This window comes from Ictidomys tridecemlineatus, chromosome 7 (assembly GCF_052094955.1).
Source record: "Ictidomys tridecemlineatus isolate mIctTri1 chromosome 7, mIctTri1.hap1, whole genome shotgun sequence".
In the NCBI taxonomy this organism is placed as follows: Eukaryota; Metazoa; Chordata; class Mammalia; order Rodentia; family Sciuridae; genus Ictidomys; species Ictidomys tridecemlineatus.
Window position 1 is genome coordinate 115,009,380 of NC_135483.1, and position 19,059 is coordinate 115,028,438.

General features: G+C 33.5%; 1 protein-coding gene across 2 annotated transcripts in view; it reads left to right on the forward strand.

Moving 5' to 3' along the window:
* Kynu (kynureninase) overlaps positions 1-19,059 on the forward strand; it is a 169,308-nt gene that overhangs the window by 141,527 nt on the left and 8,722 nt on the right. For both annotated transcript variants that reach the window (XM_013358843.3, XM_040294268.2), the window contains exon 11: positions 17,121-17,173. In XM_013358843.3, coding sequence (XP_013214297.1) covers positions 17,121-17,173 — 53 coding nt within the window. The remainder of the gene's footprint in view (positions 1-17,120; positions 17,174-19,059) is intronic.

Here is a 19,059-nt window from a genome sequence, read left to right on the forward strand (position 1 = left end):
ATAGGTAGCATGCTGTTTGTTCCCACATCATTTCCTATTCCCATCAGCTTTGGTCAGGGCTCAGAAGATTTGACATTGACCATGGCAATATATGCCTAAAAAAGTATGTGGAACTTTTTTAATATAAGGGACTATGATCCTAGTAAGACTTTATTTTAGGTAATATGATTGAAAAATTGATTATAAATTTAAACCTTCAATTCTAAATTTTTGCATGCAGGGATATTTTCATTAATATTTCTTTAACAATCCATAATGATCAAGAATTTTCTCTTGAATTTTGTTAAATATATGCCTCTTTACTCTCAGCATAATAGACTAACCATTTTCCAGCATATGGAAGATTTTTGCTTTGCACATTATTCTGAAGGGGGGTGTGACTTGCAAAACTCTGACAAATTAAATATGCATTTCCATATGCTTCTGTGAAGACCAAATATATACATGAAAATTAGCTACATAGTTAAAATTCTTCATGAGATTTTAATCAGCATTGATGAACAAAATTCAAATCACATTGTCCCTTTTTTGGGGGGAGGGGGTGGTACTGGGATTGAATCCAGGGGTACTATACCACAAAGGGTTCCCCCAGCTCTTTTATGTATTTATTTTTTATTTTGAGTCAGAGTCTTACTGAATTGTCCAGGCCTGTTCAAACCTGCAATCCTCCTGCCTCAGCCTCCTGAATAGCGGGGATCACAGCTGTACTCCACTGAACCTAGCTTCGTATAGTTCTTTCTAAAGTCTGAGACTGAGACATCTTTCTCTTTTTGTACTTGGAACATCTGTATTTATTTCAAAGCATTATAAACCAATATTTTAAGATAAGACAATTCAAAAAGTATATTCAGAAAAATTTCAAAGGCTTTTGTGTGTGTGTGTGTGTGTGTGTGTGTGTGTGTGTGTGCCAGAGATTGAACTACCCAGGGGTACTTAACCACTGAGTTACATCCCCAGACCTTTTTTATTTTGAGACAGGGTTTACTAAGTTGCTTAGGACATCATTAAGTTACTAAGGCTGGCTTTGAACTTGCAATCCTCCTGCCTCAGCCTCCCAAGCAACTGGGATTACAGGCTTATGCCACCGTGCCCAGCCAAATGCTTTTTTATTAGTAATGGAGTTATACCAAAAAATATTAATTTGGTTCTTATAAGAACAACATATTATCCCAAGACTTCAGAAAACAATTTTCATTATCAGAAATTTTTTATTTTAGGAAGTGCATTTTTATGAGTATGCTTGTCATACTGTTAGCTCACTGGACATATTTGAATGGCTTTTCTGCAGAGTGGGATTTAAGAAGACAATTGAGTATGAGCCCCCCATGTATTTACAAGTGGGTGAGCAAATGAGAAAAAGAAAACAAATTGAACTTAGTAAACTTTCTTCAAACTACTTTCTAGAGTAGTGTTAAATCACACAGCTTAGAACAGAGCCCAGCAATTGTGAATAGACAATATATTTTTTTATTTTATTTTTTTCTTTTTTTATTGGTTGTTCAAAACATTACATAGTTCTTGATATATCATATTTCACACTTTGATTTAAGTGGGTTATGAACTCCCATTTTTACCCCGTATACAGATTGCAGAATCACATCAGTTACACTTCTATTGATTTACATGTTGTCATACTCATGTCTGTTGTATTCTGTTGCCTTTTCTATCCTCTACTATCCCCCCTCCCCTCCCCTCCCCTCCCATCTTCTCTCTCTACCCCCTCTACTGTAATTCATTTCTCCCCCTTGTAATATTTTTCCCTTTCCCCTCACTTCCTCTTGTATGTAATTTTGTATAACCCTGAGGGTCTCCTTCCATTTCCATGCAATTTCCCTTCTCTCTCCCTTTCCCTCCCACCTCTCATCCCTGTTTAATGTTAGTCTTCTTCTCATCATGAAATTCATATGGAAAAATAAAAGACCCAGAATAGAAAAAAACAATGCTAAGCAGGAAGTGTGAATCAGGTGGTATAGCGATATCAGACTTCAAACTATACTTCAGAGCAATAGTAACAAAAACAGCATGGTACTGGTATCAAAACAGGCAGGTGGACCAATGGTACAGAATAGAGGACACAGAAACCAACCCACAAAACTACAACTTTCTTATATTTGATAAAGGGGCTAAAAGCATGCAATGGAGAAAGGATAGCATCTTCAACAAATGGTGCTGGGAAAACTGGAAATCCATATGCAACAAAATGAAACTAAATCCCTTTCTCTCGCCATGCACAAAAGTTAACTCAAAATGGATCAAGGAGCTTAATATCAAATCAGAGACATGGCATCTGAGAGAAGAAAAAGTTGGCTACGACCTACATACTGTGGGGTCAGGCTCCAAATTCCTCAATAGGACACCCATAGCACAAGAATTAATATCTAGACTCAACAAATGGGACTTACTTAAACTAAAAAGTTTTTCCTCAGCAAAAAAAAAAAAAAAAAAACAATTAGAGAGGTAAATAGGGAGCCTACATCATGGGAACAAATCTTTACTCCTCACACTTCAGATAGAGCCCTAATATCCAGAGTATATAAAGAACTCAAAAAATTAGACAATAAGATAACAAATAACCCAATCAACAAATGGGCCAAGGACCTGAACAGACACTTCTCAGAGGAGGACATACAATCAATCAACAAGTACATGAAAAAATGTTCACCATCTCTAGCAGTCAGAGAAATGCAAATCAAAACCACCCTAAGATACCATCTCACTCCAGTAAGATTGGCAGCCATTATGAAGTCAAACAACAACAAGTGCTGGCGAGGATGTGGGGAAAAGGGTACACTTGTACATTGTTGGTGGGACTACAAATTGGTGCAGCCAATTTGGAAAGCAGTATGGAGATTTCTTGGAAAGCTGGGTATGGAACCACCATTTGACCCAGCTATTCCCCTTCTGGGTCTATTTCCTAAAGACCTAAAAAGAGCATGCTACAGGGACACTGCTACATCGATGTTCATAGCAGCACAATTCACAATAGCAAGACTGTGGAAGCAACCTAGATGCCCTTCAATAGACGAATGGATAAAAAAATGTGGCATTTATACACAATGGAGTATTACTCTGCATTAAAAAATGACAAAATCATAGAATTTGGAGGGAAATGGATGGCATTAGAGCAGATTATGCTAAGTGAAGCTAGCCAATCCCTAAAAAACAAATGCCAAATGTCTTCTTTGATATAAGGAGAGTAACTCAGAACAGAGTAGGGAAGAAGAGCATGAGAAGAAGACAATAATATTTTTTAGAAAATAGAAATTGATAGAGATCTTCTCTCTGCAAGGAGTGAGGTGATTCCACCTACTTCCTGTCATGCAATGTCAAGCCTTATATCAGATATGCCTATAACTGGCTACTGGTATCTAGGGATGAGTATACAACATATCGGTTGAACTAACTTATTTTGTCAGTTTAAAAGATTTTTTGTTTGTTTGTTTTCCTTAGGACCTTTGAATCTGTATTTATCACCTAGCCATGCTTTTACTTTCCTCACCAAGGTGCTAATTTACAACTTCCTAGCTTTAAATTCTTCTTGCTCTTGTTCTCAGATTTTTCTATTGTGATTTTCCATCTTGTTTTAGTTCTAACCTAATGCCCTCTGGTCCTTATTCATATGGACTAGCATTACCTTCTTTATATGTGTTTGAACTGCTGTTATTTCTAAACTCCAATATCTACTGAACTGTAGCAAGTGTGTCTCTGTTTTCCAAACCTTTCTACTCACTTCAAAAGGTAGACTAACAACATTAATGCCCTGCCATGAGGTCATGGCTGAAGAACTTTACCAGGGAATTTATGTAGCTATGCAACCGAGCCCAAACCCTACCATATTGAATGCTTGCCAGAAGCAGACTTCCATTATACTCAAACCCACATTTGTGTACATTTGATTATACAAATTGGATTGATTATCGATCACTTTGGCTAATAATAGAAAACAGAATTTGGATCAACCAAAAAGAAAGAGCAAATAAGTCTAAAATGTTGTTCATGAAAGTAGTTGATATTTTCACCATATGATGCCTAAGAATTCTGAGTTTTATTTCTTGAAATCACAGCTTCATAATGCCCCTGTGCAACATTTACACTCATTAAACAGATATTTATTGAGCATCTACTATAACACTCCAGGAATTTTTTTAAAGGCATTTGGAATATACCAAAAAAACAACAACAACAAAAAACCCCACAAAATAGAGTCACTAACATGATGTCTGAAAAATCAGTAAGACTTATAGATGATTTTTAAAAGTATAAGAGGGAAAGGAGGTATCAGAACATACTACGTGGCATGCTTATCAATGTGCAATATTAAAAAAGGCATTCATGAATGATCATATTGAGAAAGTAAGAATCAGATAAAAAAAGTGAAGAAAAGAAAAAGAGGGTGAAGCATTCACCTGTGGGAAGAATTTTAGGCAGAAGAAGCATTTTATCAAAGATTCTAAGATAAGTGTACATCTTGGGTGCTTGAAGAAAAGCACATCCACAAGCTGCAATAGATTGAAGGAGCAGGAGACAGATGGACAAGAGATAAAAACAGGCAAATGATGCAAGCCCTTGGTTGGAAATACAGAGAAGTGGATCCATTGCCTATGTTGACAGAAGAGTGACCCTGACATAAAAACTTTTAAAATGATTACACCAGGGGATGAGGGTTAGGAGTGGACTTTGGAAGACCAGCCAAAGCATTATTGTGGAAAACAGGCTAGAGATGAGTTCAAAGCAGAGGGGTAGCAGAGGAGGTGAAGAGAAGTGGTAGGACTCTGAATCTATTCTGAGATATATAGCAGTCTTTGCAGAGTTCAAAAATAGAAACATGATGAAGTTTTATTTATGTAAGACGATTACATTCTGGAGAGCTGTACAATATTGTGCCTGTAGTTTTACACAGTGTTGTACACTTAACATTTGTCAGGAGGATAGGGTTACATGTTCTTACCATGATTTTTTAAAAGTAAATAAAATATTAAAATGGAAAAAAAGAATAGGAATAGGAATGTCAGTTAACTGATGGGTCTTTGCAATAATACAAAAGGGAAATGCTCACATCTAAAATGCAGTAATGGCATATGGGATGGAGAAAGTGTTACAGTTGACAGTTATTAGGAAATTGAATGAAAAGGACATGGAGAAAAATTTGGATAGAGGAACAAGAATGGGAGAATAAAAATAAATTTGATGTTTGTGCAAAAGAATACAAAGTCATTAGTCCTATATCAGATACTTATTAACTCTGAAATGTTTTTCTTAAGCATCTACTATGTGCAGAACAGTAGGCAAGAAATCTTTGAAAACAAATGAACCCTCTCATTCTGGAACTTACCATTCAGTGTGTGCATTACAAGGCAAGAGAAAATGTGGTTAATTTTGCCAACATGGCATTTATGCTGACTGGAGACATACTGCTAACTCAGTGAGGCTCAAGGGGAACAGGGAATAGTGGAGGCCTGAGACAGGGTGGTTTCACATGCATCTTAAGAAAGGGCAGAACTTTAAGGTTCTTATGTTCCAAGAAGGGAATTTTAATTTTATCTTAAGGACAAAGGGGAGCCACTCTTTGTATGGAAAAAAAAAAAGATTACAAATTCAGCACTCTTCATCTTCCAGTCTTTCTTTGCTTATGGAAAAAAAAATAGATCATTTCTGAAAGGATCTTTTTTAACTTTTAAACTTTGTGATTCTCAGGTGTTAAAAGTGAAGCATCAGGTTAAGGTAAACTAGTGGTTGTGGTAACTGAGATTAAAACCAACATGGCTGGAATCTGTGAGCCACTGGCCATATCTGTGGCTGTGATGACTCTCTCCATTCTCCCTTTACTTTTCTAAAGTGTGTTCAGAAAACTTTATCCTAAACTCTGATATACTCAGCTTTTTGCTTTACTCATGTACAGAAAGGTACTTTTTATATATTTCTGTTTTTTACTAATGTGATTGTGCTTTGTTATTTTGCTGCATAATAATTATACATATTGAAGTGATGCACTGTGATTGATTCATGTATGCAATGTGTTAAGATGAAGTTAGTGTTATTAGCATATTTAATGCTAAAAATCTCCTATTGTTTGTGGTGAAGCATTCCAAATCTTCTTTTCTGACTATTTTGAAGAATGCAATACTTGTATTATTTTTTTTTTTTAATCAGTGTCTTACCATGCTTTCCAGACTGGTCTGGAACTCCTGCACTCAAGTGATCTTCCTGCTTCAGCTTCTGTGTGTTGGGACTACAGGTGTACCACTCTGGCTGGCTATAATGCATTCCTTTCTGTTTCTTTTTCATTTTTCTTTCTTTTGCTCTTTTTAAGATATGCATGACAGTAGAATGTATTTTGAAATATTATACATCCATGAAGTATAACTTATTCAAATTAGGATCCTATTCTTCTGGCTACAATGCATTTTTAATTGAATACAGTAAAACTGTGTATTGTAGAACACCAGAATTTTTCTTCCCATCTAACTAGTTGGGTACCCATCATACACACCCCAATTATTCCCCTTATTCCTTACTTTTCTGAGCCTATACTATTCTCCCTTCTATGAGCTCAACTTTTCTAACATCTACACATGTATGAGATCATGCTATATTTGTGTTTCTATGCCTTGGCTTATTCCATTTTACATATGTCCTCCTGTTTCATCTATGTTACCACAAATGAGAAAATTTCATTTTTTATGGTCAAATAATATCTCATTGTGTATATTTTCTTTATTCATGGACACTTCTTTCTCATGGGCCATTTCAGCCAATTCCATACCTGAGCTACTGTGAATAGCATTATAATAAACATGGGAGTGCAGGTATCTCTTTGCATGTAGATATTTTTAAAATAAACCTGCCAATGTTTTTATGATGAAAATTAAGAATGAACCTGGACTCAGTGATGAACACCTGTGATCCTAAGGACTAGGAGGCTGAGACAGGAGGATTGCAAGTTCAAGGCCACCCTCAGCAACTTAGTGAGACCCTGTCTCAAAAATAAAACAAAACAAAACAAATGGGTTGGGGATGTGGCTCAGTGATAAAGCATCCCTGGATTAAAAAATAAGAAGAAGAAGAATATTTTTAAAAAATATTTGAATTAGTAAATTTATGATTATTATCTGAAGAAAAACAACCTTTTTTGAACTTTTGACTCCATGAAACATGAAGATTTGAGGTTAGCTATCGAAAATGCTAGAATGACAGACATTCTAACTTATCTTTAAATGCTTATACAGATTTTGTTTATATTAAGGTTAAACAATTATGCTGTACCCCACATGTTCCATGATTTTGTAGTGCTATAATAATTTGTCTGATTCAACACATTTAAAAAGCTGTGAAAGTAGTAAAACTATTCTATTTACTTTTAAATTGTGATCTTGAGACAGAGAAGAGATCAGAAAAAGAAAGACTCCTGGTCATGCTCACATTCTTAAACACAGAAAATATTAAGTGTGTGGTCATAAAATGTCAAGTTAAGAGATATCATGAAATTAGCCTTGCTTGAATATGTTCTTAAACAATATCTGGTTTTATCACATTTTGAGTTTTGCCCCAATGATGAACTAGATGTTTATTCTAACACAAGTAACAAAAACTAGGATGTTGTTTAGTTTTTTTGAGGTTTGGGGTGAGCAAAGGTGAGGGGTTTAAAAGATAATTTAATTCAATGCACAAAAGATTTAAAACTCATGCTGAAAGTTGGGCCATTAAAGGTTTGTTGAGGAGATCAAGATTGGCTGTTTCATTTTGTAACTGAATCTGGTGATACCTCAAAGATGCCTTTATAACAAGTCATACTGTTCATTTAACATTTATTTGCAACTCCTTTTATGTAATTTATGATGTTCAAAGAACACAAAGAATATCATGATCTTTACATTTTATTTACTGGCTTTCTTCCAGCACCTCACTTCTCCCAAAATTCTGTTAATTATCCCCATTAGAAGTAAATTAAATTCCTGCTTGTTTTTCAATCTTTGGTAAAAAAAAGATTTGAATTTCTTTTCCAAGTTCAATGAGATTATATCTTAATTATTATTGTTTATTTTCAATTTTTAGGAATGATTTAAGCTTGTTACGATAATAGCTACTTAAAACTAATTTACTGTTTTCTCATTCTACATTGTTAGGTTATAACATTGAGTTTTTGTTGCTGTTGTTGTGAAAACCACGCTAAGGTTTCAGTTAGATTACATTTCTATTTTGTTCTGATTTTGCCTTCTCTACATTCCAAGTAGTGGGCTCATAACGAATTGAATGTTTTCCTAGGTTCTAAATGTGGTACCTTTTGAGTGAATGTATCTTGAAACAGTTATGTGTGTGTGTGTGGTTTTTTGGGTTTTTGTTGTTGTTTGTTTTTTTTTTGAAAGATTTTAAACAGTCCTTATTTCCTTTAGTAGGCTTGAAGGTATAACCTAGGGGTGACCATGCTTATTCAAGTTCACTAGATCACACATCTAGATTTACCCATTTTGAAGAAAGAGAACTGACTACAGAGATTCTGGAAGAACAAAGAAGGTCCAAAGAGCAGGTTTTATTTTAGGAGGGCACATTGTTCATACTAAAAAGATTGTGGGAGTTCTGCCATCTAGATTGTGTCAATCGTCTGGCCTTCTCCCCCCTCAATATCCTAAGTGCGGCACTTAGGCTTTCCAGGGATGTTGTTTCCATGGAATTACTAGGGCATTGAAAATGTCTGCCCTACATGACTTTGCATTTTATGTGAATATCCTGATGATTAGGGTCAATCTCTACAGTTGGGCTTCCACAATTAATAACTGAGGAATCTTAGGCTACTCATCAAGCCACTGGAGTCTCACTTCCTCATCTTTACAATGAGGAGAATAGTAGTATCTACTTCACAGGAGTATTTTAAAGATGGAGCGACTACTTAGAGTAGTGTCTGACTTAGAACGAAAGCTCCGTTGATTTTTGGTTTTTCTGCTCTTAAAATCACTAAACAACTAAAAGAAGCTAAATCAGGGAAATAAAACCGCAGCCTGTTTTTCTGTTTTATAAGAGCTTGATTAAATGTTTGGGGAGTCATCAATCACCCAAGTTCGGGCTGTTGGCTCTCTTCCATAGGAAGATAATTTGGGGGCCAGACTCGATCTCTTCACATGTGGTTTTATTAAATAGAATTCTGTTTCCTAATTTTATTTAAATTAATAATATTTTATAAAACTTGCAGCTAGTTTACCATATATTATCATGACCACTTAAATTAAAAGTATCATATCATTGATGTTTTTCATGAAAATATGCTGAATAACCTGGAAAATATTGCACATCAAAGAAGACAGGCCAAGAATTGCATATCCAACAGGAGTTTCTGGGGGGGAAAAAAGCAAATTTTAATAAGATAAAAAATGGCATCTTCTTGTTAGAGTACATGGTTTAAATAGTTGAATTTCTTTTTATCAAGTGAAAATGTACAGCAATTAATCTTAGGAAGTTGAAATTTTTCCAGAAGAAATAACATTTAGAATTTCATTAAGATTAAAAATTATATACCACCAGTGATTAAAATAACAAGGCAATTATTAACATTATATATCAGAATAAAGAATCAAATGAAGGAAAAATCATCCTATAAAAACCAGTGGACCACCAATAATCCTAGAACTTTATAGCAGATAGAGTATGAAAATCCCTCTACCCCTTCTTTTTTGAGTACTACATGGCAGAAAACAATGCAAGGATTCGCATCTATGATTGAAGGGTTTTTAAAAAAAAATATTTAATTGCTCTGACTGCTGAATTCAATGACATCATTGTCATATCAAGATATTAATATTTCAGTCTTGTTATAAAGAAAACTATTATTATCCTGATTTGCAGTGATACGATCCTATTTACTACTTATAAATAGCGAATTATTTTTGAAACAAATAATCTCTATAGAGAGCTATTATTTTTTTTTCTATTCCTCTTACTTCACTTCCCTCTTGAGGCAGAAAGATCTGGAGTTCAAAGCCAGCCTTGGCAACAGCGAGGCGTTAAGCAACTCAGTGAGACGCTGTCTCTAAATGAAACACAAAATAAGGCTGGGGATATGGCTCAGTGGTTGAGTGTCCCTGAGTTCAATCCCAAATACCCCCAAAATAAACTCAAATAAAATAACTCAGTATTCATATTCATGAAACCAAAACATCTTATCTTCCTGAGTTTCTGTGTTCATTTCTTTCAGGACTTTAAACTGCTGAGTTAATATTTCTCTCCTGGTTGAATATGTCAGCAACCAACTCTGCCTTCTTTAGGTATAGTTCAATATCCTACATCTAGCTTTGACTACGTTACCTTTTTCTTCATTCTTTCTAGCTCAAAGTGTCCCCCTTTACTCTGTTTTGTGGGTGTGGAGTCCGAGGTTCTGCTTTTAGTCAGGAGGATAGTTGTTCCACAGAGGCCCAAACACCAGGAGGCAGGGATGGGAGCTCCTTAGGAGTCTGCCCACCACACTTAGGCTGAGTTAATGCCTGTTTAAATTGCCCACTACCCCCAGCCACACTCCCACCCAACAGACCTTAGATTCTTGTGGTAGGGGTAGCTGGCTTCTAGCCAGGGATCCTATTAACTGTTCTAAAGAAGTAATTAAAGAAATATAGAAAAATATAATAGTCCTCAGGAAAGAAGGGTGTTTTAGTTAAGAGCATAAACCATAAAAATATTACCCTTGCTAAAAAAAAAACCCTCCCTAATTTACCATTATTACATTTTGCTTTATCGAAGTCTGCCGTTTATGTCTTGTCCTCTACTCGGCTCCCAGGGATTGAGCATCTCCTCTTCAACCTGCTTGTTCAGATACTGACTTTGAGATTTTGTTCAACTTCCTTCTGAAAATATTGTATCAACCACAGCTCCTAGCTTGGGGTGAGTGTTCCTGCTCATCATGGGTTTTGCTAGCTGTGTCCCTTTGGAGGAGTCACACAACTTCTTTAATCCTTATTTTTCTGAACTCTAAAATTGTGGAAATGACTTCTATTTTAAGTTGTTATTATACCAAGATTAAGCTAGAATACATGAAAACTCTTGTGCCCATTTCCCAGAAAACCTTTGTTAGTTAGCTGCTCAAGAACATTGCTTAATCATGCCTTTGGAAGAGGATTTCTTATGGGCATGAGAACCAATAACCTAATTGGCCAGACCATTCCTTAATGCTCTGTGGGATTCTATAATTTCCTTCCTGGGGTAATAGATCCAAGTGCTGTGAGTGTCAGGAAAGGAGATGGACGACAAACAATTAACATCTTCAGTGGAGCTGGGCTAGGGTCGCGGGGTCTCCTCTTGTCATTGGAAAGAAAAATATAATCTCTTTAGTGAATCAGGACAAAAGAGAAATACCAACATCAAATTATGAGGTAAACAACTTTGAAATTCTTCCCTTCTACATAATCATATTGTATTTGTACGTTTAAAATGTAGTTCAAGTACTTTCACAGCTTTAGTAAATAAAGCCTAAAAAACGATGACTTGGCCTTAGTTGAGAAATCATTTCTGAGATTTTTCTCTAAGAGTAATGCATCTCCCCCTTTGTGCAATCCCTTGTTTCTTTCATATTCCGGTTATGAACATGTCATCTTGTATTTTCAAAAACAAGCTATTATTTCCTCCTGTGATACAGTGTTGGAACACCAGGTCTTTGATGTTTCTGTTAGATACACCAGCAGCCATCATAACTCATGCTCTTGAATTTTTAATATCACTCCACAAACTGAAATGACAAATACCCAGTTCTTCAGTGAACACACAAATATGAAAGAAAAAGTTTACTAAATAAGAGAAGATTGAAATCTCTCTTCCAATTTTTGTTTTGATCCCACTGAACATAAAAGGAAAAAAAATCATGTCGCTATGTTTTTTTCCCTGCTTTGTCTCAGTTACCATTTTTGCCTCAGATTAATAGGAAAAAAAAAATTGCCAAGAGATAAATTTTGGCTCTGTTTCCACAGAAAGCATTATGTATGCAGTCCTGTATTTTTTTTGGGGGGGGGATATGTGACTAGAAGAAATAATTCTCTTTAATAAATTTTTAAAAATTAAATTTTTAAAAAATATGAAAAATTAGAATAATGCTAAATTCATATTTTTCAATTTCCAAATTGCCTATTTCTTCATATCTGAAATACTTTTGACATCCTTTATTTTTTTCTCCAGATCATTCAAAATCTGTTATTTGCCTATCAATCTAAACAACAATTAATTCTAGAATATAGCTTTTTTCTCAAAGCTCCATCTGTTGAAATATTTATCAAGTTAACATTGAAAATAAAGCTTGCCCTGAAACTGAAAATGAAAATGGACATATATGTAAAGTATTAAGTTAGTGGCTCTAATATTAAACTTTACAAAGTTACAAGATCATTTCAGTTAGAAGGAAAGAACAGTTCTTCACATCTGAGGCAAGATCTCCTCTACAGCCAAAATTCAATTCTCTTTTTCTCATAGAAGCATCTTTCAGTGTTAATATGTAAACTAGGGCTGGGGATGTGGCTCAAGCAGTAGTGCGCTCGCCTGGCATGCCTGCCGCCCGGGTTCAATCCTCAGCACCACATACAAACAAAGATGTTGTGTCCGCCGAAAACTAAAAAAAAAAAAATATTAAAAAATTCTCTCTCTCTCTCTCTCTCTCTCTCTCTCTCTCTCTCTCTCTCTCTCTTTAAAAAATATGTAAACTAGAAAACAATTTGGTTATTTCAATAGGATTATAAAGCTCTTTCTTCTATGTATACAGTATAAATTTATAATGTTCTATGTGAACATGGATATTATAAATTATTACCAGAAAGAATAAATAAATAAATCATTATCAGAAAAAACTCAGATACATTTTATTTCTGACTTTTAATTCTTATTTTCAAAATTAATATCCATTGTAATTATCTTCAACATCTTATATGAAGAATTTTATCATAATATTTTTCTCCTCCTTTATCATAATGAGGAAGTTCAAGGAATTTTATGAGCTTCTGTTCATATTATATTACACTTGAGAAAGTTCTGACTTCGCTGCTAACTATTCAACAACAACAACAACAAAAAACTGGATAATTCTGCTTTTACAGTTTGACTTTAATTTAAGAAGTTAAAAGCAATTTTTAAAAATTGTTGAATGTATTTCAATTAATTTTTCTTAAATACATACTGACTACATTTTTCATGGTTGGCATAATTGCCATTTATACTACATGGAGAAGTCTGCTTTGGAAGGAGTGTACATTTTTGCTTGTTTGTTTTGTGGTGCTGATGTTCAAAGCAAGGACATTGCACATGCTAGGCAGCAGTCATCCGTTTGGGGAAGATCACTTAACTACCAAAATTGCTTGCCCTTTCTCAGCTCTGTAAACTTGAAAATGCTGCTCTGACCATGTAGCAAAAGGAGGAGAGAGCGTCCTTCCTATTTTTCTAAAACATGTACAGATAGTGGCTAAGATCTGGAGGGTTGCTCCCTGTCCATCTCCAGGCTGGCTCAGTTGTCCTAATTTGTGTTTCACCTGTCAATTGTTTGTCATATCACATCCCATCATCACTCTTACCCTTTCCTACAAATAAGTACTAAGAAGTAAGTCTCTGAGCTCTTGAGTTTACATTGTAGCTGAAGAAGAAAAAGACAAGCAAATAAAGCAACAATTATTCAGTATGAACAAATGATATAATATGTTCTATTCTACACCTTTCTTTGGATTTTGTGCCTTATAATTATTTCCTATCAGTATGCACAATTCTTACTCATTCACTTTTAACCTAAAATTGCATAGTATTTATTATACAAAATTACCACGGTTTATAAAATCAGCCTCCTAGTGAAGAAAATGTAGTTTCCTTTCAATCCTGGATTATCACTAAAAAGATGCAATGACTACGAACACATAATTCACCTCATACTTATGTAAGTATTTCTCCAGAGTAAATTCCCAAACATGAATTTTCCAGGTTAACTGTTATGTATTTATCCTTTTATGGCTTTATTCATTTGTTCCCTACAGGAAGGCATCCAATTATACTCTCATAATAATATGCGGGAATTTTCCTTTTCCTCATAGTCATACCAATGGAGCATATTAATCAAACTTCTGAAATTTTGTCAATCTTAGAGATGAACAATGTTGTCTTATTGTAGTTTTATCTTGTATTCTTATCATTAGTAGCTTGATAATTTTTCTTTTATATTTTAAGAGTCATTTTTTTTCTATAAGTGATATATTCAGATCTTTGGCCTATATTTGGGTGCTGTCATAAGGCAAATCTTAAGATATTTTTTTCATTTCTGTTTTTTAACTGATAAAGAAAAGTGCAAAAATTGTACATATTAGTCTGGTACTACATGATGTTCTGATTCATTTATACATCATGAATCAGGTTAAACATATATATCTTCTGAAATAGATATTACTTCTTTATGGATAGAATGTCCAACATCTTTTATTTAGCATTTTAAGGTATACAGTACACAGCCCATCTGAACTTTTTACTCCTGCCTCACAGTAACTGAGTATCTATTGATTAACATTTTTTTCATCTCTCCCTTCCCTGTACTCTCAGCCTCTAATAACCACCATTGTACTCTCAATCACTTTGAAATCAGTTTCTTATATTTCACAAATGAGTGAGATCATATGGTACTGTATTCAGCTTATTTTACTTGCATGATGTTCTCCAGGTCTATACACGTTGCAGAAAATGTCAAGATTTAATTCTTTCTTAAAGCTGAATACTATATCTAGGTGTTTTTATACCTAGAAGATTAGCTAATACATGACAATATAAATTGAAAATGATTTTTTAAATAGACTGTTGCTTGACATTATTTTCTCCTTATTCATTGATCTATGGAAACAATACCTAGTTTCCTTTTAGAGCTGTTAGTACAAAGGACTGCATATTATTGGATTTGTTAACACAACACCACAGTGTTTCCAATTAGAATGTTTACTATATACTAGCACCATTATTCTTATGGTTTTATGGAATTCTTATTATATCTTTTGTTTTTTTCTATATAATATTAGAATCCATTTCTCTATAGTTATAAGTAAAAAACAATAAACAAAAATCTACTTTCATTTTTACTTGGATTATATTAAAGGTATACATTAATTTAAAGATATTTAACTTTTTTCTTAATGTTGAATGTTATTCAAGATTTTGTTTGTTTAAGATGTAAGTCTTAAACATTTCTTGGTAGTGACTTTAAATTCAATTTTTCATATTTATTTTATACCAAAATGCAACATTTTGTTCATGGCAGGCACAAAATTACATAGTTTGAAAATGGTAATAATTTGCTTCCTCTTTCTATTTTTTGCATCTGTAAGTAAATTCTTCTTATTAACAAAAGTACCTTTGGTATTTTGTGGCTAAGTTTGACTTTAAGGTTTGAGATAGGTAGTTTCCATTATTATATTCTTTAATTTTTTAATTAAAAATTGTTCTGAAAGGGTGTAAATGTCTTTATAGGGTCTGTGGAGATAACCCTATGATTTTTCTCTAACACATATAATAAATTGCATAATAATAAATTTGCTAGTATAGAGCTACTCTTGTATGCCTGATATGAACTCCACTGTTCATAATGTATAATTATTTTAATGTGTTGTTAAAATCTGATTGCTAATATTTTATATAAGATTTTATATTAATATTCTCAAAATTAGCTTATATTTTTAAATACGTGCAATTCTAAAATGGTTTAACATTAACATTAATATGAGTATCACAAATATGCTAATTTTTTCTATAACACTGTTTTGATTTGTATTTTGTTGTCTGTGCACTGAAATAATTTAAAAAGCATTGGAATTGGGCTGGGGTTGTAGCTCAGTGGTAGAGCACTTGCCTAGCATGTGTGAGGCACTGGGTTTGATTCTCAGCACCACATATAAGCAAATAAATAAAGGTCCATCAAAAACTAATAAAAACATTTTTTAAAAAGCATTGGGATTAACTGAAAAGTGTAAGTAGAATTTTTCTGTGAGACCACCTAATTTTAGGAGTTTTAGATGTTTGTGATTTTATCTGCTGCTTCTATTATACTCTGTTGATTTTGATTTTCTCTCATTTTAGATTTAAGTTGAATATTAATATCATCTTTTAAAAGTACTAATTTTATTTAGTTTTATTAAATTAATATGATTTTTATGATATTCATCTTTTCCTTATTTTATGATTTTTCCCTCCATAAAATGTTTATACTTCATGCTTACAATTTCTTGTATTATCTTGATTAACTGACATCTCTCCCCCACCACAACTGAAGTTTGATCTATGTATCAACATAATTGTTATTTGTTATTTGGAACAATCAGTTTTGACTTTTCTTAATTTACTCATTATTTGGTTTCAGTTTTTCTTGTTTAATAAATTTTTCAATTTTTTCACTGATTTATTTCAATTTCCTGAAATTGTTCTGAGATGTAATGTTATGAATTGTTCTTTATATACTATCTAGCAATACCAAAGTATTGATGTTCCTACATATTGTGTATTTTGTGTTTGGCTAATTAACCTCTTATTTGGAACCAGGAATTGAACTCAGGGGGACTCAACCACTGAGCCACATCCCCAGTCCTATTTTGTATTTTACTTAGAGACAAGGACTCACTGAATTGCTTAGCACCTTGCCATTATTGAGGCTGGCTTTCAATTCACAGTCCTCCTATCTCAGCTGCAGGAGCCTCTGGGATTATAGGCATGCACTACCAGGCCTGGCCTTACCATTTTTATTAACAATATGAAAGTAACCAATTTCTTTAGAACTTCAGTTTTAGAATACCAATGAGTAAATAGTACTTTGGAGCTACCATTTCTCTTTACAGTTTGTGAAAATATTATATTAATGTTTTACCTTATTGTGATTTTAACTTTATTTTGAATTTAACATACTCCTTAACATTTCAAGTCATTTTAATTTATTTTAAGTAAGAAAAAACTACATTAAATAGATGATTTGCCGTATAAAATTAAATTGATTTATCCTTACTTTTGACAACCTTGCCTTCTATCATTTACCTTTTTTATCTATTTAAATATTTCATAACTTAAAACATGAGCAATTTTAATATGCTGGCAAATTCCTAAATTAATAGCCATTTATGTTGACCAAAACATCTAATGGGTACCTTATATTTTAGGTTAGTGGGATGGTTTGGCCATGAACTCAGCACCAGATTTAAAATGGATAACAGTAAGTATATTCAATTTTATTTCATAAGTCACTTTATTTTAACTTCATTTTAATTTTCATCTATGTGTATATCATATATAATATACATGCCCCATGGAAACTGCACTTTGAAAATGTCACTGAGATTTTTTAAAATAAGAAATGACATTTTCAGTATGTAAGAGTGTTTATAGATTTTAGCATAATTTTGAGCCTATTCATTTGTAGAGAGATAAAAGGAAATGAAATTTAACTTATGGCCCATGTGGCTTGATCAGATCCTCTCAATATGGAGTGCCCAAAACATCAGACAGTGGGAACAAGAGGGAATTGGGTACTAAAGGTCAGACCCAGAGAGTCTTGGGTCTTTACTGTGTAATAGTTTTGTGATGCTGCAAATCACAGTATTCATCTTGTGTCCTTGCTGTTTTGTTCCATATACCTAATATGAATAATATCTATTTCAGGGTCTTGTTTAAGGGTAAGTCAAATTCAAAACTGTAAACCAAGTAGCATATAGCAGTACTTTTAAATATGATCATTTTTTACCCTGTTTTTCCAAATATTTTTTTATGGCTTTTGCCATGTACCAAAGAGTGATGTTAACCCCAGTGAATAAAAATAAAACTGTGCTGTATATTTGTCTCAAAGAGTGCCCTATTTTGTTTCCTAAGTGACCCTATTTTTAGTCATATACAATACAGAAAGCATTGTAAGTGCTTTGAGGATTCATTGTAAACTAAATATTTCAGAGTGCTTCCAAACTTATGTATATATTTGAATTTGCAACAATTAGAATGCAAAGGATCCCAGAGGACAACTTTAATCAAATCATGAAAGCTTTTTATTTTTTTTTAATGTGGTTGTTGAATGATTAGCTCTGTTATGACTGTTACTTAAATTCTTTAATTCTTTGAGATGGGTTTTCTTATCAGTAAATAAAGAAATTTGATTAAGTAAGGAGAAACATTTTCTATCACAAAATACATGATAGGAAAAATTTTAAGTTTTTTTGTGTTATATTTGTCTCTGAGAAAATATTCAGCTCTGCATTGTGGAGCTAAAGCAACCATAGATATGCATAGATAAATGATTTTGATTATATTCATCAACTCTCCAATTTTGTGACAAAATAACTGAGAAGAGCAAGTTAAAGGAGAAAAGATTTATTTTGACTCAGTGTTTCAGAGCTTTTGGTCCATGGTTGGCTGGTTACATGAATTTTGGGCCCATGGTGAGGCAGGATATGATGGTCAAATAGCAGGTAGAGCAAAGCTGCTCACCCCTGGTGATCTAGAAGCAGAGAAAGAGAGTGTGTCAGAGGTTAGGAACAAAATAAACTTCAAAGAAATATCCCTGGTGACCACCTCTTCCAACTCAGTCCCACTCTTCCCACAAGCATCATCAACTGAATCCTAGTCTTAAATACATGAGCCTTTGGCGTACATTACAGAATCAAACCATAGTAATGCCGATGTTCTAATAAAACTTTATTTTTAAAAAATAGGTGGTAGATTGGATTTGACCTAGGGGTCACAGTTAAACTTGGCCCAGATTAGAAGAATTTTTAAAGACCTTTTATTTTTTTAATATTTTCTTGGTCAAGCTTAGTTTTACTTTAATTTTGTCCTAGCCATCTTAGCCCCGTTGTATTTAGCTTGCTACAATTTATTGTACTTAATCTAACTGGAATAATATTTGTTATCAATTAATATTTCCAATATGCCATACTTAGGCAAATTTTTTTCCTCTTAGCTCTCCTCTTTTTCCTAAGTAAGCTACTTGACCTAATATCCTGAAGTTCAAAATAACCTTTGCAGTTTATTTTATTCATTTTTCTGCCTTTGGGTGACATTACAATTACCTAGCATTCATATCTTGATATTCTTTTTCAATCACGCCTGTAA